Raw genomic sequence first — 23,824 nt, forward strand, 5'->3', positions numbered from 1 at the left:
ACCGAGCAGCCACGTCCGGGTCAGACACGCAGGACAGCAGCTGGGGATTTCCAAGGGACTTTTTGAGAAAAGCCAGTGAAAGTTGGGTGTTGGCTGCATGGCCTAGGCACTCTTGCTGAAACCCACTTCTCTCCAGATCCTAAGGCTGGCCTGGTGGGGCTACTTCCCACGGATCCTTTCAGACTGAAATTAAATAGAAACCACCACCCCTTGAGCTCTTTCAGTTTGCTGGGCTGGAGAAATCCTTTAAAAACAGCTGAAACTGGGGTTAACGGACCACTCCTTCAGAGCTTGAGGGCATCAGCAAAACAGTTCTGGTTTGAGGAGGATCTGTGAGTGACCTAAGCATCCCGGGCCACTTCCAGCTGCCCTCGCAGGGGCCTCTGAGCAGACGACAGGGGTGGGAGCGGCAGGGGGTCACTGGAGAATCAGCTCCTCTCTCTCCTTCCCACACACTCCAGGCCGCAGGGAACAAGAGACACAAACTCACTAGCAACACCAGGTGGCTACGGGCAAAGCCCTAGTGTAGACACCTCTGCTAATGAGTCAGGAGCTCATTCTGCAGCAGGGATTTTCAGCATTTCTCCCACTATTTGATTAACTGTGTGCTTACTATAAACATTAAAGAACAGCTAATAAAGAGAGAGTAAATGAATTTTACTTTTCATAAAACCCAAGTTTCAGAATTTTCATACTGCTTCGTTTCTGTAATAACAAAACTAAGGTAAACAGGGCGTTATTGTTGTTTTACAGATGGAGAACAAGAAACCTAGGAAATCAATAGGATAGCGATAGGATTCTTTGTGGAGATTAAAATAAGATTTCTGGGGGCACCTGGGTGGCTCAGCAGGTTAAACCTCTGCCTTCCGCTCAGGTCATGATCTCAGGGTCCTGGGATCGAGCCCCACATCGGGCTTTCTGTTCGGCAGGGAGCCTGCTTCCCACTCTCTCTCTGCCTGCCTATTTGTGATCTCTCTATCAAATAAATAAATAAAATCTTTAAAAATAAAAATAAATAAATAAAATAAGATTTCTGGTAAATTTTTCATTCTAAAACAAATAACTCACCTTGACCAACAACCTGATATCAAAGCCCCCTATTAGGCCAGAGGGGCAGGGTAGATGCCCAACTCCTACAAAGGCATAAACTAACTGGACCAAGATCCAGCAGCCACCTGAGGGTCTCCAGCTGAAGAAACACAGTGGAATGTGTGTAAGTGGGCAAGGGAGGGTCATGGCCTAAGGTAGAGGAAGAACAGTAAAAAGAAGGAAAAAAAGGGAGGGAAGAGTAGTAATAAATATGGTCAACAGGCAAAGAATACTGAGAAGCCTCAGACTTTCTTTCAAGACACTTGCTGTGCCAGGTCTAGAGCAAGTCTGCAACCCCCAGATGCCAGGACTACCAGCCTGATGGGGCTGCCTAGACTCAGGACAGCAAACCTTCCAACAAGACCCGACGAAGCACACTAGAAAGGCTGCAACTTTGGAAGGCTGAAAGATGGATATCAGGGAGCTGGAGGGCCTCTGTTGCTCTAGGAAAGTGCTTACAGAGTTAGGTGAGTTCTTCCTAAAAAGGAGATCCAAAGGAGGAGGCAAGGCATCTGTCATGGGTTTAAGAACTTTCCTAGGGGTTCATGTTTATTGGCATCTGACCCAGAGTCTTACTCATGGGTAAGGGCAAAAAACAGGTCTCCTACCCCCCATTCAAGTCAGTCTCTGTTAATCCACCAGCTCAAACCACCCGACCACCAGCAGTCCAAAGGTAAAATGGCTCAGGGACTCAACAGTCTGCTGAGTCTCAGAGTTGGAGGGGGAAAGTCTCTGAAGTTCTGTCCATTTAGTTCCATAACAAAAAATAAGCAGATGCAGGAGGCGGGGAGCAAAGATGTTGGCAGCCGTGTATCTTGCTAGGTCTTTATAGCCGTGTCTCTGGATTTGTAGGCCACTCCTCGACTTTTCAGCTCTCGCACGATTCCTGCAGCAGGAAAAGAAACAGCTCTGTGACTGAGGAATATTCCAGAGGATAAGAAAGGTCTCTCTACGACCACTTTGGTGGGGGGCGGGAAAGGGAGAAAGGAAGGAAGGTATTTCTAAGCAACATGGAGTTCCTTTCTACACAGCTCATCAACAGTCCTGCTTGGTTGGCTTGTTACCACTGAAGATCCAGGCACGTGTTTGGCAATGACTGGGTAAGAATGAGAAGGAAAAAGACTACACACTGTAGTCACCAAAACCAAGCGTTCTGGGGTCAAAATGCCTGGGATCACATTCTAGCTCACTATTAGCAGGATGAACTTGGGCAAGTTATTTAACCTCTCTGTGCCTCAGTTGCCTCCAAAGTCATGAGGACTAGTGTGTAGTCACAGAAAGGACCTCCACAGAGCGTGGCAGAGCAAGTGAACACTGGCTGCTATTATAATTATTATTACCTTGGGGAAGGCGACCAGTGACCGACACGGCATACACACCCGGCTTAAAGTTACCTATGAGAGAAGAAGAGAGATGGCAGTGAGCATGAGTTAAGTCGAAAGACCAAATGGAGGTTTAAGCTAAAAATGAAAGGGATGCTATAACTCCAAGAGAAGAGCAATCACTTCTTTTGGCTCCCATGTTAAGTGACAGGGGACAGGACACTTTCCTTCTGTTTCCTACAACCCCATCTGTTTCATTCTGTGGCTATTTACCCCTGATTTAAGGCTCCCCCACCAGACCCAGCGGGCAGCAACAAGTAGGCCAGGATAAGGAGAAAAGGAGATACTTACTGACTCGCTGCCACTTCGAGACCCAACTGTCCTCTGGACTCATCATTGCAATGATTCTGGGAAAGGAAAAGAAAGAGAGTCAGCCTGAGCCTTTCCTACTAGAAAAGAGAGAGATGGAGGAAAATGTCCACTTCACTCTGCTTCCAGCCAGCAACAGTTCTGGGAGAGGAAACAAAGGAAAAAGCCAAGTATTGGCTTGGGAAAGAAAGCAGGGGAAATGGACTACTAATTCTGGGGACACTGACAGAGGTTCTTGGCCTGCCAAGCACAGGTTAGTTGCCATTCCCAAAGGATTAGTTCATCAGGCTCAAAAGCATCCTTAGCCCAGATTCTCTGGGCAACAGGACAGCTTTTAAAAGTAGAAAGCCAGGGGCACCTGGGTGGCTCAGTGGGTTAAAGCCTCTGCCTTCAGCTCAGGTCATGATCCCAGGGTCCTGGGATCAAGGCCCACATTAGGCTCTCTGCTCAGCAGGGAGCCTGCTTCCCCACCTCTCTCTGCCTGCCTCTCTGCCTACTTGTGATCTCTGTCAAATAAATAAATGAAATCTTTAAAACAACAACAACAAAAAAGTAGAAAGCCAGTTACAATTACAAGCAACACCACCACTAGGGGGCTGGGCCATAGTGCAAAGGGGAGGGTGAAGGACAAACATGCTTACAGGGTTAAAAAATAAGTTAGACTTGGCCAAGGTCTGCTCTGATGAGCTATACAGCCTAAGATGCATTTGGAGACCTCTCTCAGAATTATGTGGACTGAAACTCAAATACTGAGCTAATACACGACAAACACCTAGCACAGAGTAGGTGCTAAATAAGCATTAGCTCTCCTTATCTTACTCGTTCTCCCCAGGATAGGTCTGATCCACAGGCAACAGAAAGGCCATTTAATAAGGGCTAGCAGGCTGCCACTTGAGCATGAAAGGTAAATACCAGGTACTTTCAGAAGCTACATTATGTCATTTCTATCATTCATTCAATCAAATGCTTGTGGACTGCCTATTGTGACAGGTCTGTTATAGATACTGACATTTATCAACTGCCTTCTCAGTAACCATTCCCTCGGGGCGCCTGGGCGGGTGTCAATAAGCATCTGCCTTTGGCTTGGGTCATGGTCCCAGGGTCCTGGGATCAAGCCCTGCATCAGGCTCCCTGTTCAGCGGGAAGCCTGCTTCTCCCTCTCCCACTCCCCTGCTTGTGTTCCCTCTCTTGCTGCTTCTCTCTCCGTGTGTCAAATAAATAAATAAGATCTTTTTAAAAAATAACCATTCCCTCTTCTTTTTGGCACCAATCTTGCATTCTTATTTGGGGAGCCTTCCTCCCCCATCCATATCCTACATTCTCAGCCACCTGCTGAGTGGAACTGACGCCACCCTCTGGGGTGGTTAAGTAGGGTAACACCTGCCCTGGCCTGACAGACTGACCAGAGGTAGCCACAGGCTGCTGTCTGGACCAATAGTATGTTCTCTTCTATTCTTCACAAGCAATCTTTCTAGCCTTACGGTGCCTGTCACCCAACCTTATGATTTAACTTTAACAGAATCCCCACCTTTCGCCAAACATAGCTTGGTTTTCCCACCCCGTGATTCTACTCAAGTCATTCCCTTGTTTAGAATGCTTTTTCTAAAATGTTCTCTCACCTCAACCTCCTCAAAAATTCTGTACTTCTTCCTGTCAGAGCCTGATTCACATAGTATCTCCTCAGCTTCTAGCTGAGTTCATGTGGCCCTCCTCTGAGATCCTTTAGCCCTTGATATACCCACACTCCAAAATTGAATACGCACCAGAATACACAAAAATAACTCTTACAACTCAACAATAAAAAGTCAAATAACCTGCTTGGAAAGTGGGCAAAGGATTTGAACAGATTTTTTTCTAAGATCTACAAAAGGCCAGTAAGCACATAAAAAGATGCTTTCACTTATCATCAGGGAAAAGCAATCAAAACCAAAACAATACCACTTTACGTCCATAATGTTAGCCACTACCAAAACCAAACAAACAAAACAAAACAACAACAAAAAAAACAAGCGTTGGCAAGGGTGTAAAGAAACTGGAACCCCTGCACATAGCTCGTGGGAACAGAAAATGGTGCTGCCGCTATGAAACCAGTATTATGGCAGTTCCCCTTAATATTAAACAGAGCGACTCAGCAATTCCGCTTCTGGATATATACCCTAAAGAAATGAAAGCAGGGATTTGATTAGATATTTGTAAACCCATGTCCACAGCAGCATTGTTCATGACAGCGACAAGATAGAAGCAACCCAAGAATCTATCAACAGATGAGTGGATAAACTGTATTCAGCTTAAAAGGAAAATTCAGATGCATGCGACAATATGGATAAACCTTGAAGACATGGTGGTTAATGAAATGAGCCAGGCACAAAAACACAAATATTTTATGATTCCACTTATATGAAGCACTCATAGTACACTTCAAATTCACACAGCAAGAGGGGTGCCTGGGTGGCTCAGCTGGTTAAGCATCTGCCTTTGGCTCAGGTCATGATCCTGGGGGTCCTGGGATTGAGCTCCATGTTGGGCTCCCTGCTCAGCTTCTCCCTCTCCCTCTGCCATTCCCCCTGCTTGTCCTCTCTCACATAAATAAAATCTTAAAACAAAACAAAAACCCAAGAAATTCATACAGAAAGAAAGTAGAATGATAGTTGCCAGGGACTGTGGGAAGGACTCAATCTCACTACCCTGAGATCAAGAATTGGACACTTAGGGGTGCCTGGGTGGCTCAGTGGGTTAAAGCCTCTGCCTTTGACTCGGGTCATGATCCCAGGGTCCTGGGATTGAGCCCTGCATCAGGCTCTCTGCTCGGCGGGGAGCCTGCTTCCCCCCTCTCTCTCTGCCTGTCTCTCTGCCTACTTGTGATCTCTGTCTGTCAAATAAATAAATAAAATCTTAAAAAAAAAAAAAAAAGAATCGGACACTTAACTGACTAAGCCACTCAGGCACCCTTATGTGTAAATCCTTAATTGGCCTAGAGGCCAAAAGACAGTTATCTCCTTATTCCCCCCAAAGGATACTATTCTCTGGCTCCTACCTTGTAGGAAGAAACCCCCCGAGACCTGGTCACTTATGTTACTCTCATTTCCCCTTCTCCCCATTGGACAATCTCACCAAGGGACATATCTAACAGCATCAGCTTTCAGGTAATAATTTACCACTACTGTACCTTACCTTACCTTCATTTTCAGAAAGGATCTTCATGTATTTAACAAACATTTCTTGGCCTTTTGCCACCTTCTGGGCCCTGTGCCAAATCAGTGTGTACAAGATAAACACAGTCCCTACCACCAATGAGGTGACAGTCTAATGAAGAAATGTCCAGCAGAAGTAAACAAAACCATAAACAAGTCATTGAAAATTTTCTAGTAGCCAAGTTTATAAGAAAAGACAAATGGGTGAAATTAATTTCAATAACATATTCATTTAACCCAGTATACCCAAAAGATTATCATTTGAGTATATAATTAATATTAACAAAGTTAAAATACCTTACATTCTTTTTTCTTGTTCTAAATCTTGTCCATCTAGTGTATATCTTACAGCTGGAGCATAACTCAGTTTGGACTAGCCACATTTCAAGTGCTCAATGCCGAACATGCTAGTGGCTACTGTACTGGACAGCACAGGACTTTGTGAACATAACTTTGAGAACAACTAGGATCATGATCTCAAAAGTCTGTCTCACAGTTACTGGATGGGGTGGGGTGGAGTAGGATGGGAGTAACCAAAAAGTGAATGAAGGAATCTGGAGGAGTTTACCCATCAAAGGAAGAGCTGGTGCAGTCATATACCATCTCCCGGTTACCCTTCATCTGAAGATATGCATCGCAATTGTCACAACCATCATATTCAAACTGGTCTATAGTCTGGGAGAGGGAAAGAAAAGGGGTAGGGGTGAGCATAAACAAGGCCAAAAGAATGAGTAGCTCTCTCCATACTTCTACCTGGTCAAGTAGAAAGCCTCCCTATGCTGGCTCTGCCTCATCAGGCTTTCCACCCACCACTCCTACAGCTCCATTTCTAAAGTTCCACCCACACCCTCATAGTCCTCCCTCTCTTGTTCCTAACTGCGTTTTACCTATTCCTTTCCCTAGTCTCCTCAGGGACAGACATCCTCTCTGATTACTCCCTCAGCTGCAGATCCCCACCCTCACCTGACTCTCAGTGGCCTTCGACTTCAACAGAAGTTCACTGAACGTCTGTTAAGAATCGCACGTGTGCTAGCTAAGGATTCAAAGGAATCTAAAGACTGCCTGTGTTCTGCAGACTTAAACGATGGCCTCCAGCAGGTTCCCAAATCCCCCTACGCCCCGCCAAACCCAGGGTCCCGGAAACTTTTTAATTTTCTCTTCGCTAACCCCCAGCCCCGTTCCACTTTTTCCCCCACCTTGATTCCCCCATCGCCCCTACAACCAGCTCCCCGAAGGACACCTTGACCAGCGAACACAGCAAACAAGCCCGCAGATGCCGCAGATCCTTCGGCACCGTCTCCAGGGCCATCCTCTCCGACAAAAGCACAGCAAAGAACTGGGCCACAGATTCCTCAGCCGCAGGAAGTAAACAGCGAATTACCCAGAATGCCTTCCAGTTCCGGTGCCCAGGACTTCCTCTTCCTGTGTGGGAAGTCGCAGGTCCCAGCCACCGCCCCCCCACCCCCGCCCGTCCTACGGAGATGGTTTCTCCCGCCTGAAAGGCGGGACCGGCCGGGAGTCACCTGGGCCCGCGCGCGCGCCCGCCACCTGGGCCAGCGCGAGGGCGAGGCCGTGGCGGCCGTTGGGCCTGTGGGCAGGGCCCATGGGGGAGGGGCGGCGCGGCTGGCGCCTGCGCGGGAACGCGCCGCAGCCGGAGCCGGAATCCCGGCGGGGCGGGCCCTTTGATCTCGGTCCCTGGCAGTCGGCCGTTCCTCCCCTTAGGAGGATCCCAGATGCCAGCCGAGATCCTTTTTTGTCTTGCCGTTTTATAAAAGCGCAGAGCCAGAGAGCCTACTGTCTCCCTCTGGGTTATCTCTGCCAAGAGGGAAAGAAATCAGGGACAGCCTCTTTCTTCCTGAGAGCAGTGTAGGGTTTCCATTTGCCGTCCGCCGGAATTGTGGCTTGTGAGCCGATGGCGCGTAACAGGCATATTTATTTTTTAAAAACTCTTTACGTACTTTACTCGTTCCAGCTGATAATTTAGGCTTTGTGCATCTTTTAGCATTTAGACAGTTCCTTTACGTGAGAACATCTGTAGGGGATAGGAGAGTGTCTCCCCCCCTGCCCCCACCTTCTAGAAAGCTAGATGCTTCTGTGCTCTGCTTCAAAACTGGGCAACGGATAATGACCCCTATGAAACATTTCCTGGAGAAGCAGAAGGGGAAATGTGCTTTGAGAGGCTATGTGGAATTCATACCAACTTAGCAGTAGCTCTGGATCCTCACAGCGGTCCCAGGAGTAGGCAGAGCACAGTCATTTGTGTTTATCAGAATTGGAGCTCTGGGATAGAAGTAGGTAGTTTCAGGCCCCCATGTTCTGTCCTCCCAACCAGGCCTCCGAACTGAAACAGAGCTTCTTCAAGGCGGGTTGGTGGGGCTGCTGTTTGTGCCCCCTGCCATGCTTTGTTCAGATGGGCTTTATGACTGGGGTTAGAATGTTCTCCAGCGTTGGATACCTTCCGCCTCCAAATATGCTTTCACTCTTACCTGGGGAGCCCTGCCACAACTCTGTGAAGTAGGCCTATTTTATGGGTGGAAAAGTGAGGCAAAGAGTATTTGCTACAGGTTACAAAGTCATTGAAGCATCACAAGAGTGTGAAGTAAAAGGTACAATAATAATACAGATAGCAACTGGACCACAGAATCCAGTCATGTTTTCCTCCCTTTCCTGATCTCACTAAACCATGCTTTTAGGGGCATACAAACCAATGCTTGTTGCCTAGCCCACCACTCTGCCCTATCCCTTTCTAAGTCAGAGGCTAACCTCTGATACCAGAAATAATTTACTTCTGTCAATGTAGAAGATGAAACCGTTACCGTGAGTGACCGTCATGACAGAACAAAACCACGAGACCAGACTGCATTTATGGATAAATATATTAGCAAATAAATACATTTCTCAACATAGTGCCTGATTCAAGCGTCTTTCTGTCTGGTTCAGATATAAATACCCATGTGGGTGCCTAGGTGCTAGTTCCCCACTGACTTTGAGGGAAGAAGTTTCCCAGGTAGGGTCCTGTGTCCACTTAGCTCCCACATTCACATTCCAAATGGGATAATGCCTGAGGAGCCAGCAATGGTCCAGCTGCCCTGGGGTGAATGTCACCCTCAGAGGGCCCCTCAGCCCTTGCCCACTCGGTGCCAGCTACCCGGGCCAGATGTCCTGCATGCACAACCTCTTGCATGTACACTTTCCTGGGTGTCCCTGGTCTGTATGGCTTAAGCGGGGCCTTGGAGCCATCTAAACCCAAATGTCCCACTTTGCTTTTCCGTTGTTTTCCCCTGTTCCTCATCCCTGCTCTGAGAGAAAACTCTGAGAAAAGAACTCATCATTGTCCCTGTTCAGCTGTAATTCTGTCTTTTCTACCTTCATTTCATCCTCCCTCTTCTAGATGAAGTCCAGCAGAAATCCTCTTCTTTCCACCTACTTTGGGACATTGAGATAGGCAACTTCCAGGAAAGAGTTAGTCCCTCCCCCACTCCCCCCACTCCCAAGCCCCAGAGGAACTGGGGCTGCTAGAGTGACGAAGGGAGTTTGAAAGTCGGAGGCTTCATCCTAGGTTCTTCAGGGCGCTGTACTGCTTTAGGGACAGAACTCCACACCCTGGCTTCCCAGAGACTCCCCTCTGACTTAAGAGAGTGGGTGTGACAATTAAAGACAAGAAGAGAACATTCTCCCTTATGCACCAGGGCAGGTACTGCCTGGAAGAGCTGCACAGTCTCTCTTTTTAGGGCTCAGGGCTCATCTACGTTCCTGATCTGTTTGCAAAGAAGGAAAATGACACAAGCCGAGGTTGCTGCTGATGCAGCAGCTTTACCAAGGCATCAAAGCTGGTGTGCAGGACTCACCCAAGAGAGGAGGTAAAGAAGGACCCTTGACAGGTGTGCCCATGAGGCTTGGGACTAGGAAGACCTGCTGGGCCTGGGGAAAACAGCAGCACCTTTATAACACCTATCCACCCATACCCAGTTTCCTGTTCTCAAAAGACAGCCTTTAAGGGAGCCGGCCCACATAGGGAGTAGCTGGCTGCCCCACTGGACACAGGCTTGCTGACTGCAGACGCGTTCTGCACTCAAGGTCCAGCGCTGGGAGCAGGGAGCACCTGCCACCCACCACCACCACTTCTCTTCCGGAGGTGCCAGGAAGTATGGCCCCAAAGAGGGGTGTTTTCTGAGGTCCTTTCTTCACTCTGTGCCAGGTTGGGCCAAGTCATCCAAGTATGCTCTTGGTTGGAGCTAGGTCTGAGCATCTCACACAGCCTGTTCACACAGCTCCTCAGTCTCCTCCTCCGAGCCTGCATTTAGAGAGAGGAGGGAAAGAGGTCACTGAGGGTCAGGCCAGCTGCTTTCCTGTCCCACCTGCAAGACAGTATGGCTGGGAGAGAACTACAGAGAGGGAGGAGCAGGGAATGTATCCAGAAGGGGCAACTGACTGAAACTAGATTGAAAGCCGGGAGGGGCCCCAGCTGGGATAAAGGGGAGAGAAAAACAAAAAAGCTCAAGAAAGAGAAACATACATAGCAACCAGTGTGTTATAATTACTTACTATTTGCTCATTAACCCAGTAAATACTTACTAAGCAGTTGTGAATCTGGTCTGTTACCATATGCCAAATAGAAGAATAAGCAGGGACCTGACAATCTTGGAGAGAGGGTGTGCATGCGAAGGGAAATTATGCAGTGAGATGGGACTGGATCATAAGACCTTTCCTGGAAAGGGGACACATCATGTTCAAGTGGGGCAATCAGGAAGGGCTTCCTCAAAGTGCAGATAAATGAGCTAGTTGGACAGAAATGGATAAGAACTGGATTTCTGGGAAGAGAAAGGCAGCAGAATATTCTGGGTTATAGGGACTGCGAGAAGTGTTTACTAGGTTTGGCAAGGGAAGGGGAAGACTGAAAAATAAAGTGGGGATGGGGGCTAGTCGGTGCTAGAGCCTCGAAGACCAAACCTGTACAGGTTGTTTAGAGACAACGAGCCTGGCAGCAGCAGGTAGTAGGGCCCAGCCTTCATGGCCGTGTAAGAGGGGAAGGAAGAGCTAGGAGGCTCCTGCCTTGGTCTTTAGGCTGCATCGAAGAATGGGCAGGGACCATGTCTCTTTCTTCTTCCTTTTTTTTTTTTTTTTTTTAATATTTTATTTATTTATTTATTTGACAGAGAGAAAGAGAGATCACAAGTAGGCAGCAAGGCAGGCAGAGAGGGGGGGGGGAAGCAGGCTCCCTGCTGAGCAGAGAGCCCGATGCGGGACTTGATCCCAGGACCCTGAGATCATGCCTGAGCCGAAGGCAGAGGCTTAACCCACTGAGCCACCCAGGCGCCCCCATGTCTCCTCCTTCTGAAGGAGAAGGTAAAAAAGCTCTCAGGGACAGAGTTAACAGAACCCGGTGCTGACTGGATTTGAGGAGCAGGGAAGAGGGAGGTGTCCAAAAAAGTTCTGTGTACGGGAGAGAGGGGAGGTGCTGGTCTGGTTCCAGTAGCTGCGAGAGAGCCCACGTGACAGGGCCCAAATGGATCATCAAACACATGACCAAAGCTTGCTTTACATGGCTCCAAGGAAGCCATGGTTTTCTCTACTGTCACTGTGTACATGCCTTTGACTGCACAGACCTGGATTTCCTGGTTGACAAAATCTATGTCCTCAGCGCCTAGCCTGGAACCTAGCCCATAGCAAGCATCGAGCGCAGGAAGAAAAAAGGAGGGAAGAAATGAATGAATGAATGATAACTTGACTGTAGGGTTCCTAGACTGAGAGGTCTTATATTTCAGGACCTTTGGGTTCCCTTTTGGGGTACCTAGGGAGAGCTGTAAGCAAAGAGCTGTGTCATCCAAACTATGGGAGAAGATGGGGGAAAAACTGGGGAGGCTGCTCTGGAGAAGGAAGAGGGATTTGAGCAAATAAACACCACATTTAAATGGAGGATTTACATTATCAGTACTGGCTGTAATACAATTATCAGGGATGCCCTGAGCCCCAGGAGAATAAGGTTGGTCTTATTAACAAGGGTGCTCAGAAGGGAAGCCTTAGTTGTTCTTTTACCCCAGGGGGAGAGGAGAAAACCTAAGGACCCCCAGGGTTGCTGGGAACCACCCATGATTTTTTTTCTTTTCTTCCCCCCCCCCCCCCGCTTTTTTAAAAAATAATTTCCATAGCTCTTCTCATATGGCCTAGTGTTACAGATAACTGCAATTATTTCCCCTCCAAGACCTCACATTGGCTGGGATTACAGCTATCAGTAAGTACTTCTCCATGCTGTCCCTCAAGAGCAATGAACACTTCTTGGCCTTCTTTGTTATCTAAAGCTTGTAACTGGGGATGCCTGAGTGGCTTGGTCAGTGAAGCCCCTGACTCTTGGCTTCTGCTTGGCTCATGATCTTGGGGTGGTGGGATCAAGCCCCATGTGAGACTCCACGCTCAGCAGGGAGTCTGCTTAAACATTCTCTCCCTCTGCCCCTCCCTGCTCCCCTTCTCAAATAAATAAATCTTTAAAGCTGATAATCTTTAAAGCTTGACTAATTATTACAATATTGAAACACTTAAATTTGAGTTGTTGCCTCAAACCGCCGCAAGTGCTATCTGATGTTTCCTCCACGCTAGCGCTTCCCCCGAGACCGCCCTCTGCTCTGGCAACCAAAGGACCAACACCTGGCAGAGTCAGAGTACCTCGGCCAGCATCCTGCGCTATGCCTGCTGTTCAGGATTTTGAATGTTACCCCACTGCACCCTTCTCAGCTGCTGTCAACCCCCTTGTTGGCTGACTTCCCCCATCCTGCAGAAACCTCCGGGTATCCGCTCCTCACCACACCCTCTTCCCCTGAAAACTCACCAGGCTGGGCTGGCGGCAGCTGGCAGTGAGGGTAAGGGCATGGCCTGCCCTCTGGGGTGCCAGAACTCCATTCAGAAGGCCCCTCTCCAGGTGGGTGCGGTCCTAGGGACTGGCGTGGAGTCAGACACAACCACACTGGCTGTGAACTTGAGTAACAAGGGCCTGGGCTTTCTGGCAGCAGCCTCCCGTCCAGGCCCGGAGGCCCAAAGATCAACGGGTGGGCCTCCGGGGACCAAGGGTATGCCAAGCTGGTACCATAATGGGGAAAAATCTGGCAAGCTGGGTGTGCCATTAAGTCCTGGGGCTGAGCGGCAGGGGTGGGCTCTGAGAGGCCCCCCCGCCTTTTCCTCTGTGGGTGTCGAACGGGGAGGCTGGATTTCTGCAAATGGAAGAGGCTGCTGGGGCTGGGGCTGGCGGCATCAGCTGAGCCCGGGGCTGCCTCCGGGAGGGCCCTGGGCCGTTGTGGGTTGGGGAGCTGCCCTGAAGGGGCAGTTAGGTTGGATCTGGCAACCTGCTGATCAGGGGAAGGCGGCTCTGGCTGGGGCTGTGTCTGAGCAATGGCAGGCCTGGCCTGGGGGACCCCAGTTTCTGGGCCAGGCTTCCGGCCATGCCACTGGAAGCGCTTTTTGTAGTGGTGGTGCCGGTGGCGGTGGTAGTGGACGTGGCTGGAAACCTGGCTTTCCCCTGTGGGCACCACGGAGTCCAAAGACCGGGGCCGGGAGGTCATGCAGGGCCGTGTCTCCTCTCCCCGGGGCTCCCCTTCTGGGCTGCAGTACACCAAGGGGTCAAAGTCACTGCTCAGGGAGCTGCGGAAGGTAGAGCTGCTGCCATGAATGCCCTGCAGACTGATGTCTGTGCAGTTGACCACTGAGTCACTAGAGGAGCCGTGGCAGGGCCCCGAGCTAGAGTCACTGGCGGGCCCGTCGGCCATGTAGCCACTGCGCTCGGTGCGGTAGCTCTCTCCAGAGCCGCTGCTGTCGTGAGGCCTGGCCCGGCGTGCGGGTGCTGGGCACACCGAGGGGTGCTGCGACGTGCGTCGGAGCGGGCTCAGCCCCCAGCCCTGCGCGTAGGGGTGCTGGGCCACTGCCAGGCGTTGCTGCTCACCCGGAGCCCTGGGGTGTGTGGCTCTGGGGACGCGGTGGTGCCGGGGGGCTGTGCCTGGCTCCTGGGAGGTTAGGAAGGGGCCAGGTCGTGGGGGCCGAGCCACTGCACCCCGGGAAGGGCCTAGCACATAGGCAGCAGGCAGGTGGTAGTGTGCATGGCCAGGATGCTGGCGAATGAGGTGCAGTCTCCGGCCTGGTTCCTGGTAAGAGCGAGAAGGTCCCAGGGACTGAGAAAATGAATCTCCCTCTGGAAGAAAGAACCAAGAGCACGGTTGTTTGACTCCATCAATTGATGGAGTGTGGCTGCAGCGACCCCATTCAAGCCCACGTAGCTGCATGTTCAGTCAGAGTTGAGGGACCAAGGACATTCCCAATCTGCCTGTGCCCTGGGACGCCCTGGCTCCTTCCAGCCAGTCTCTCTCCCTGGGGGCTCCACTCTGTATGTCCATCCCCACTCCTCCCACCAGCCCATTTGGGGCCTTTTCACTCAGGGCCACCACTGCCCTGTAGCATACTTTGGGTAAATTAGAAAAAGGCTCTCTTTCCTCAAGATACTTTACTTTCATCTTTCAGGAAATTTCCATACTATCCTGGTTTTGTTAGAATAAGATACCTTATTGCCAGAAACTCAGAATTATAAATACACAAACCACCCAGATTTGGAATCAACAAAGTTGTCATAAAAATACGATTTTTAGGGACGCCTGGGTGGCTCAGTCGGTTAAGCCACTGCCTTCGGCTCAGATCATGATCCCAGGGTCCTGGGATTGAGCTCCACATCAGGCTCCTTGCTCAGCAGGGAGCCTGCTTCTCTCTCTGCCTCTGCCTGCTGCTCTGCCTACTTGTGCACTCGCATTCTCTCTCTCTCTCTCTCTGACAAATCAATCAATCAATAAATAAAATCTTTTTTAAAAAAAAAGATTTTTAAAGTAACAAAGAAGTCTACAATGTGAACTGTGGTTTGTCCCCCTTCATAGGAAGTACCCTTGAGCCGTGCACAGCCTGAAGAACTGTTAAGGGAGACCGGCATTCCCCTCAGCTTCAAGGCAACACACTCCGTTGGAGGGCAGCCTCATCCCAGACCCACCCCCCTGCCCCAGCACACAGCGGAGTGCACAGCCCACCTCCTACCTACGATGTTGAACATGCAGAGAGGGCAAGTCCGGTGCTGATGGAGCCAGGGGTCCACACACACACGATGGAACTCATGGAGGCAGGAAATGACCCGTAGCTCCTGTGGAACACAAGGGGGTCCAAACCAAAGTTACCTGTAGCTGCAGCAGTAAAATGGGGCCTCCCCTTCTTGCTGTGACCTTGTAAAATACCATAGTAGCCTAGAAATGGTAAGGGCTTTGGCATCAGGTCAACCTGACTCTTGCCACTTGGCTGCATTACCTTGGGCAAGTTCCTTAACAGTTTTCTTTTCTAAAATGAGGATAAAAAGAAAATCTACCCCCACCGGGCATTATCATGCGGCTGACACAAGATCATGGCTCTGAAGCACCCACTGCAAAGCCTGGCACGTGGCCACACCAAACAAGGCCTAGCTCTCCGTCCCTAGAAGACCAGGGAAAGAGCCAGAGACCAGGGCTGTTCCCTCCCTCTGCTTCATGCAAGATACACAGGGCACAGATGCAACCAGGGAAGCAGCCTTCAGTGCCCTGCCCAGCCTCCTGTGCAAGCGTCCCTCCCTGACCCAGTCACGTCACAAAGGGCAAGCTCAAGGCCCGCCTTACCTGGCCCTCAGAGAACTCCTCCAGGCAGATGGCACACACGGGGGCTGAGCTACAGGTGCTGCTCGAGTCTGGCCACTCAGCCCGAGCCCTCCCGCAGCTGGCCCGGTACCTCCTGGTGGCCAGCTGGCTGATGGCCCAGGCAGTTCGCTGTTGAAGGGGATCCTGGGAAGAGGGCTGGGGCTCAGACTAGGGCAAGTCTCCTTGCCCAAGGGTTCCTTGTCCCTCACCCCGGGACTATACTGGGTTCCCAGTCACCCAGCGAGACCACACAGCCCAGTGACTATCCCTAGGTGTCTGTCCCCTTTGAGCTCTTACACGGCTCTGCCAAGCCAGTCAAGCCTTCCTACCCCGGTCCCATTCATACCACCAAGTCTTCCTTTCCTTGATGGGCTGGAAGAGAAGTTTTTCATCCCACTGCTTGCCTGATATCTTAATTTGGATATCTAATAGGCCCATCAAATGGCATTCCTAATCCCATTACCCCCCCAACCACACACCCATCCTTCCCTGCTTTAAAACCTTAATTCAGATCCTGGTACTGGTTCTGCTCAAAATCTCGTATCTCCCACCTCACCCGGAGTGAAAACCACTGTCCTGTCAATGGCTTCCGCAGTCCAGCAAACCCCCGTCCTCACCCCTCACTCGCTCTACTCCAGCCTCCTGGCCCCCTGGCTGTTCCTCAGACATACTGGGCACACTTCTGCCTCAAGGCCTTTGCCTGTACTGGGCTCTCTGTCCCATCATGCTCTCCCCAAACACCTCCACAGGCGACCTCCTCACCCACATCGGGTCTTTCCTGTAAATGCCATCCCCCCAGTGAAACTTTCTCTGGCTTCGCTTTTTAAAAATGAACCCGTTCCCTTTACATTCCCTCTTCCCTCTTCTATTTTACTTTTCTCTCTGGCACATACCACCATCCAAATATACCACATAGTTTATTTATTTGCTTATGGTCTATCTCTTCCCATTAGAATGAAAGCTCCCTGAGGGAAGGGATCTTCTGTCTTTTTGTTTACCCTGCTCTGGCCAACACCTGGAACCCGGTGCCAGGCCCCCTCCAGGAGCTCTATTTGCTGAAAATAAATGAACGGGCAAACCTCCAAGGAGGGGCTCTACAAGTCAGAGGCCACAGTATTTAGATGTAAATGATTTCAAGAGCCTAAGGGCACCTTCTTTCCTCCCCTTTTCCCTTCCCACTCCTTTATCCTCCCCCTCACAGGAACAAGCCCCCCTCCCCCCCCTCCCCAGTGCCCCCCACCCCAGCTCACCGGCCGGCTGTGGCGGGGGCGGCACCGGAGGCGAAGCACGGAAGCCAGGATGACCACAAAGATGGTGCCCACCACTGTCAGGAGGATCCACACGTCATAATCTGGCTGGGGAAGTGAGCAGAGATGGAGAGAGTCATACTTCTGGAAGGAGGTGGGCCACCATCTGGGAGAAGCTCAGGTGCCTGGGAGGCAGAGAGCCAGAGGTCCCCTTGAGTCTTCTAGCAGCAGGGAGGAGGTAGGGAGGAACCTGCAGGGGGTGCCAAGTGGTCCCTCTCTGCCCACGGGCATGCATAGGAGAGGGCCCTCCAGATATTCCCTGGGAGAGGTACTCTCTGAAGACCCATCTGCTTGGGAGAAAGAGGAAAGGGACCCCCCTGCAGAGTGGCAGCCTCCCAGTGACACCCTGGGTGAGATTTCCAATTGGTGGAGAGACACCAGCCAGGGATCAGGGGCTGGGGGCTAGGGTATCAGTCTGGCTCTGCTTCTCTGTGCTGGGAAACCACGCAGCTGAAAACAACTTTAGAACTCAGCGGCCTAATCTTCTCATTCTGCAGATGAAGCCCAGAGGGGCAAGAAACGTGTCCAGAAGCACACAGCTGGTGTGTGAAGATGAAGGGTTAAGATTTCAGAATTCTCTTTGGCTCCAGGAGTGTAAGGGCTTTTGATGGGAGTTGCCACAGGAAGAAATGGAGGTGAGAATGGGTGCCAGGGCAGGGGCTGGAGATCTGGCGTGCTTACCCAGGTTGGGGGCTCCTTCAGCTCAATCCTAACATGGGCCTTTCGGTTTTTGTACACAAACTCCATCAGCTTCTCGGCGTCCTTACCCCAGATCAACACCACCGGCCACGTCAGCCCCAGGGGCTGCTGCAACTGCAGGAGAAAGAGTACCCACAAGGGCTGCTGTGTCTTCACTTGTCTTTCCCCAGGCAACTTGATCTCCCTCCATCCAGCCCCCTCAAACACCCCAGTGTCCCTGAGTACCTGCTCAGCAGCAGCTCGATCCTCCGTGATATCAAAAAGGACAGCGCTGGCTCCTCGCTCCCCTGCCATCCGGGCCTGCAGAAACACACAACAGTGGTCCCCCTCAGTCAGAACAGGACACAGCCCACCCAGGCCCTGGCCTCCCCCTCCCACCGGTATCCCTTCCTCGGGCATCGCGCACACCGTACCTCTGCACATTCCTTATAACACTTGCAAAGTGGCAGTGGGACTAGGATCCTGTCCTGCAAGGAGCTCACCCAGCTCCCACTGCCTTCAAGGACAACATTCAGTCCTAACTTTTGTAATCAAATAAACCCTTAACAAGAATTTAGTTGTGCCAGGTAGTAGACTAGGCTCTGGAGCTAAGGACAAATAAGACATCTCCCTGCTCTCAGAGTACCCCAAGTCTGCCTTCACTAAGAGCTGGGATAACAGAAAGCAGGGAATGACCAGCACCCCCAGGGAGTGGGGAAGGGTGACCAGTCCCCAGTACAGAGAGGGAGAAGGGGAGAGAAGATGGCTCCTTTTAGAGCTGGGCTTTCCACGGTCCCACCCTGCCTGCCAAGAGGAGTTTGTGGGCATCCCCCAAAGGCCTGGGACCCTGCTGCCACCCAAGGTCTCTGTGGCAGAGCCCCAGGCTCAGCCTATCTCTTGGTGTCTCTCTCCCAGCCACACTCCCAGACACACAAACGTGTTTGCTGACACGTTTCCTGGCTCCAGTTCAAGGACTTAATGGGGTCCCCATCCAGGGTTTATCCCTGAGGTGGCACTGGAGATTTGGTGGGGAGGGACCCGAGGGGCTGTTCCCACAAGAGCACAACTGTGCGTGCAGGCTTGGGGCAGCAGAATCTAGCCAGGCAGCCAGGCAGAACGGAGTAGAGCCAAAAAGAGTAAAAAGGCAAAAATCTAGCAGCTCTGGGTGTGGGGAAGAGAAGAAAGATAAGGGCAAGGGGTGGGTGGAGACACAAGGGCAAAGGAGCAGGACAGATACTGCCGTGACTTGGCGTTGGGCTGCCCTGCCCAGCACCGCCACTCACCAGCTTTTCTCCCCAAAGCCAAGGCTCATCTTGGAAGGGTATCAGGCTGGGACCTTGTGCCCCCAGGGGCCTGCTGAGTCTCTGGGGCTGAGCTGCAGGCACAGAAGGAGTTAATCCCTCTGCCAGCCCCAGTGGCAGGCTGAGGAGCCAGTGCTGGGGCTCACTCACACGCTCAGGCCTTTGATCTCTGCTTTCTTTCCCTGGGGAGAGCCTGTCCAGGCAGGTCTCCTGCCTGGCAGGCCCAGAGCCGGGAGCGGGGAGCGGGGAGTGGGGAGCGGCTCCTCGCCCCTGCTCCTCACTCTTCGCCCCTGCTCCTCACTCCCCAGGAGGCAGCAGGGACCGGGGCCCCTCAGAACTGGCAGCTTATAAGCGGGGAAGCCCTGGAAAGTGGTGGAGACACTCAAGTGGGGGCCCATAATGGGTCAGGAGGGTAACTTTCCCCCTTTCTCCCTCCCTTCCTCCCTCCCCGCAAGCTGCTAAGTCCTGGGACTGGACTAGCAGCACCCTGGCCCAGCCCAGGCTCAGGCTCCACAGTCTAACCGACTGGAAATTTACAGGACTCCGGAATGAAACTGCAGAAGAAATTGAGAGGTCTGAGCCTTCCGTGTCCTCCTGCTCACTTACTCCCAAGAAGTCCAGCCCAACTAGAGGACCCCAGGCAAAGAGAAGATCTCCACTCTTCAGAAATGCCCAAGCCAGGGTCCGGGAGCAGCCCCAGAGGACAAGGAGAGGGGCTTCCACTGCTAATGTCCTTGGCCAAGGCATGGGGGGGCGTGTCACCCCACTAGTGAAACAATTGAGACTCCTGGATCCCACATACTGCCAAGGCCTCATGTTTCTCATGCCCTGACTGAGACCCTATACCTAGCCCAGGCCGGGAAGAGCATGAGGGAAGGGCACAGCCTTCCTTCTCCAGAGAATTTCTTACTTTCCCCACTGTCCCCCTCTTTGAAGGATTGGGGTAGGAAGAGTGGAAAGTAATTACCCTGATGTTCAAACACCCCAGCCCATTATAGCCCATAATTACGAAGCTGTAAAAGAGATCAAAGAGAGCGTACTGGCCAACAGGGGAAACAAACAGGACTTTCAGGCAGTGGGTACCTGTGTCCAGAGTTCTAGGAATCAAAAAGCAAGGCTTGGGGCCAGATGGCAGCCAACTCTGGGGCTGTCCATGCTTCCCTCCAGAACACCTGCACCCCGAAAGTGGGAGAGCAAACGAAAGGAGTACTTCTTGGGAGACTGGAATCTGGAAGGTAGAGAGGGTGGGTAGGCCCTCTGCATGGAAATACGGGGCTCCAGAAAAACAACACAGGGATCTCTTTGGGAGCTGCGAAGAGTCAGCCAGCCCCCTTGCTGGCTGCCCGCGGCCTCTAGCCCCTGGAATCAGGACCCTGCAGGAATTGCACACGACCCTCTGTGCCTCTCTGGGCTGTAGATTTCCTCTCCAGACACAGAGGCAAGTCTCTGTCATCTCCTCCTCATCAATGACTGACTGAGTACCTACTGTGCCTAGGGCACCAAGCCAGGGAAGGCCAGGCCTTCTAGAACAACTCATCTTCTAGTTGTAGAGACAAGGCATATACATAATACAATGCTGATAACGTTCTAGAATACAAATGAATGAAATAAACTGGTAGTGCCCAGATCTTTTTTCACTGCAGAAAGCCCTTCCCTCCACCCCCGACCCCGAGACACATACATACACACACACACACACACACACACACACACACACACAATCTGACACAATACACAGTAAATTGAGCTGAGTTTGAGGATGGGGGTGGAGTTAGGAAAGAGCCTTGGTTTCCCCCTCCCCACAAAGCGTCTCCATGAAAACTGGTGTGTAAAGCACAGACAGAGACCCTGGCAGCATGCCAGAAGCAAGGGATTTCTGCCCCTAATGGGCTACCTGGGCTGGGCCAATCAGGAAAGATCCAGTAGAAGAGGTGGAATTCATCTGGGCTTGAAATCAAGGGTAGGAGGAAATAGAAAGGATATAACCTTTATTGAGACCCACTCTGCCCAGATTGCTCAGGTTTAAGTCCGAAATTTCCTACTGACTGTTATCTGTGAGACTTTGAGCATGTCACTTAACTGCTGTATGCCTCAGTTTTCCTTTCTGTAAACTGGGGATAATAATAGGACCTACTTCACAGGGTTGTTTTGCAGACTATATAAATTAATCCACATAAAACCTTACAGTAGTACCTCAGACATAGTCAGTGTCCCTGAAGTATTAGTTATTGTCATATCAGCTATCACTACATGCTTTGGGTACATGATTTCATTTACTCCTCACAACTCTACAAGACAGTCATCAGTTTTGATCTGAAGAAACTGAGGCTCAGAGAGACCAAACAACTTGCCCAGGATCACAAAGATGATAAGCAATGGAGGCAGGATTCCCACTCCGGACTTCAGTCTTCCTAGGGCCTAGTTACCAGGTCGTGGTCTCTGTGGTAGGAGAGGCGGGGCCTTGCTGTCTTCCACCAGGAAAAAGGCCACTGCTCTAGTCCAGGCATGACGTGATTGGGGCCTGTGTAATCACAAGGATGGCTGTGGAGTTGCTCACAGAGAAACAGAAACCAATTTGGATGACTAGATAGGGGGAGGGGGTGGCAGTGACAGGAACTGAAGAGTCCAGAAAAATTATGGTGAGGGTTTCAGAGAGGATCAAGAGGAAGTACCAATAAAAGAAAAAAACCAATCTTGTTAACTCTGAAAGCATGGGATGAAGGTCCCAGTGATGACAATAGTGATAACTGCGATCACTGAGTGGTTCCTGTGTGCTCGGCAGGGGGCTGAGAGCCTCCATCTGCACTGTCCCATGAAATCTTCACAATTACTTTCTGATGTAAGTTCCATTATTATTTCCCGTCTACGAATGAGGAAACAAGAGGCCCAGAGAGGTGAGCTAAAGTGTCCAGGTCACACTGAGGGGCAGTGGACATGCCGGGCTTCAGGCCCAGGGCTGTCGCGTCAAGACCCCCAGCTCTGTCGATGGTGACGAAAGCACTAAGGCTAATCCGTATTCCAGAGCAGATCTGATGGAAATCAGCAGTTCTCAAACTTTTATCGCTAAAACCCACCTTTTCCCTATGCCGCCCATGAGCCATATATTTTTTATTTTTTTAATTTTCTTTAAAGGTTTTATTTATTTATTAGAGGTAGTGTGAGAGCGAGAGAGAGAGAAGCAGCAGGGGAAGTGGCAGAGGGAGAGGGAGAAGCAGACTTCCCGCTGAGCAGGGAGCCCAATGAGGGGCTCCATCCCAGAACCCCAGGATCATGACCTGAGCTGAAGGCAGATGCTTAACTGACGGAAGGCAGGGGCTTAACCAGGCACCCCAAGCCATATTTTTTTAAATGTTTACCAAACTAACTGCATTTGTTATGCATAATTCATTTTCCTATGAGATAACTTGTAACCAAAAGCAAAAAATAAATATTTTAGTTAAGTTTGTGGGACTTATAAATCTTGGAAGTAGCTCAGACACCTCCATTCCTACCTTCACAGACCTCCTTTGGGCCAGGGGGCCCTAGGTAGGAGCTGCTTGGTGAGGCCAAAGGATGAGGTGTAAGGGAAGCCTTGGACCTGCCCCGCTGGAGAACGTGGGGCTAGAGCGCGCCCACAGAGATGAGGGAGAGGAGAAGCCCTGTGTGAAGCAGCTGCGGAGCGGGTGCAGGGGAGGAAGCCTGATCGGCAACTGCCAAAGCTGTGGAAGAAAAGCAGGTCCCAGGGTTGGGCCAAGGCACTTCTTCTAAACCCCTAATGGTTTTTTGTTTCTGTGTTTGTTTTAGCTCAGGCACCATTTGGTACTTGACATACATCATTTTTATCCTCACAATGATCACTGGGGTAGAAAATAAAAGCCCCATTTTATGGCAGAGGAAACAAAGGCACAATAAGGTTAAGTGCCTCAAAGAGCACTCCCCTCGTGTTCCCTGTTTCCTAGCCTCTGCACACGTGCCTCAGTTCTCCCGCAGGAGTGCGATCCTCCCAGGGGGAGAAGGAAACCTTCCGTGTGGATGGCGTCCTGACGTGGCCCAGTGTTCACAGTATGGGAGATCATACCCCGCTTTAGAAGAAGAGTGGCGCTTCTCTGAGGCCTTCTTTCCTTTTCTCTCCTCCCACACCTGCATCTCTCTCTCTCTCACACAAACACACACACACATGCTCTCTCTCTCTCTCTCTCTCTCTGCCCTCACGTTCATACTACCAAACACTAGGTACTCATCTACCAAATGAATAAATGAATGACATTTGCCCATATTCTGTAAAGCAAGGGAGATGGAATAGCCAGAAACAGGGTAGCTTCTGCTACCAAAATTCTGCTGCTGTTAAAGACCCACAAAGTCTTTTTCTTCTTCTTCTTCTTCTTCTTCTTCTTCTTCTTCTTCTTCTTCTTCTTTTTTTTAAAGATTTACTTATTTTTTGAAAGAGAGGCAGAGGGAGAGAGATAATCCTGAAGCAGATTCCCCACTAAGTGCCGAGCCTAACAAAGGGGGGGCTCCACGTGGGGCTTGAGCTCACCACCCCAAGATCATGACCTGAGCTGAAACCAAGAATCGGCCACTTAACCAACCGAGGTACCCAGATGCCCCAAGACCCACACAGTCTTGCACTGAAACCATGCTCTCCCCCTTTCAGGTGTGTCCTGGTCCCCCATTTCCCACATCCTCCCCCGGCCCCCTTCTGCACTGGTGTGGCCAGCCTGGCAGAGCAGCTTCACCCACGTGTGGGGCCACTTTTGAATCCTGCCCACATCCCTGTCCCCTCCGTGGGCTCATGGAAGAACCCAGGCTGTTTCCTTGAGACTCCTGGCTCAGGAAGCAGGCCTCAGGAGGATCAGGAAACCCCTAGGGGAATCTGGGCCCAGGCACAATGAGCAGGCACAGGGGCTG

The 23,824-nt window shown here is 51.0% G+C and overlaps 2 protein-coding genes across 2 annotated transcripts in view; both read right to left on the reverse strand.

Moving 5' to 3' along the window:
• Positions 1 to 1,607: 1,607 nt before the first annotated feature.
• Positions 1,608 to 7,368, reverse strand: SUPT4H1 (SPT4 homolog, DSIF elongation factor subunit). Its single transcript, XM_059147722.1, has 5 exons — positions 7,212 to 7,368; positions 6,540 to 6,646; positions 2,763 to 2,818; positions 2,430 to 2,483; positions 1,608 to 1,975 (listed from the first exon to the last, which is right to left on the reverse strand). Exons 1-5 carry the CDS (start codon positions 7,278 to 7,280, stop codon positions 1,908 to 1,910), a joined length of 354 nt encoding a protein of 117 aa, XP_059003705.1. The 5' UTR covers positions 7,281 to 7,368; the 3' UTR covers positions 1,608 to 1,907.
• A 1,461-nt stretch (positions 7,369 to 8,829) lies between these two features.
• The window catches only part of RNF43 (ring finger protein 43), a 64,317-nt gene continuing 49,322 nt past the window's right edge, over positions 8,830 to 23,824 (reverse strand). The window contains exons 4-10 of the mRNA XM_059147721.1: positions 17,883 to 17,957; positions 17,640 to 17,771; positions 16,902 to 17,006; positions 15,634 to 15,795; positions 15,029 to 15,131; positions 12,795 to 14,144; positions 8,830 to 10,265 (exon numbers count right to left, since the gene is read on the reverse strand). Coding sequence (XP_059003704.1) covers positions 10,222 to 10,265; positions 12,795 to 14,144; positions 15,029 to 15,131; positions 15,634 to 15,795; positions 16,902 to 17,006; positions 17,640 to 17,771; positions 17,883 to 17,957 — 1,971 coding nt within the window. The 3' untranslated portion in view covers positions 8,830 to 10,221. The remainder of the gene's footprint in view (positions 10,266 to 12,794; positions 14,145 to 15,028; positions 15,132 to 15,633; positions 15,796 to 16,901; positions 17,007 to 17,639; positions 17,772 to 17,882; positions 17,958 to 23,824) is intronic.

Source organism: Mustela lutreola, chromosome 15, assembly GCF_030435805.1.
Source record: "Mustela lutreola isolate mMusLut2 chromosome 15, mMusLut2.pri, whole genome shotgun sequence".
In the NCBI taxonomy this organism is placed as follows: domain Eukaryota; kingdom Metazoa; phylum Chordata; class Mammalia; order Carnivora; family Mustelidae; genus Mustela; species Mustela lutreola.

Bases quoted from the DNA above. Each gene is read 5' to 3' on its own strand.
- SUPT4H1 (XM_059147722.1), bottom strand. From the start codon at position 7,280: ATGGCCCTGGAGACGGTGCCGAAGGATCTGCGGCATCTGCGGGCTTGT. The intron at 6,647-7,211 runs GTGTCCTTCGGG...TCCCTCTCCCAG, and splicing joins TGCTGTGTTCGCTGGTCAAG to ACTATAGACCAGTTTGAATA. The intron at 2,484-2,762 runs GTAAGTATCTCC...CTTCTCTCATAG, and splicing joins CTCGAAGTGGCAGCGAGTCA to GTAACTTTAAGCCGGGTGTG.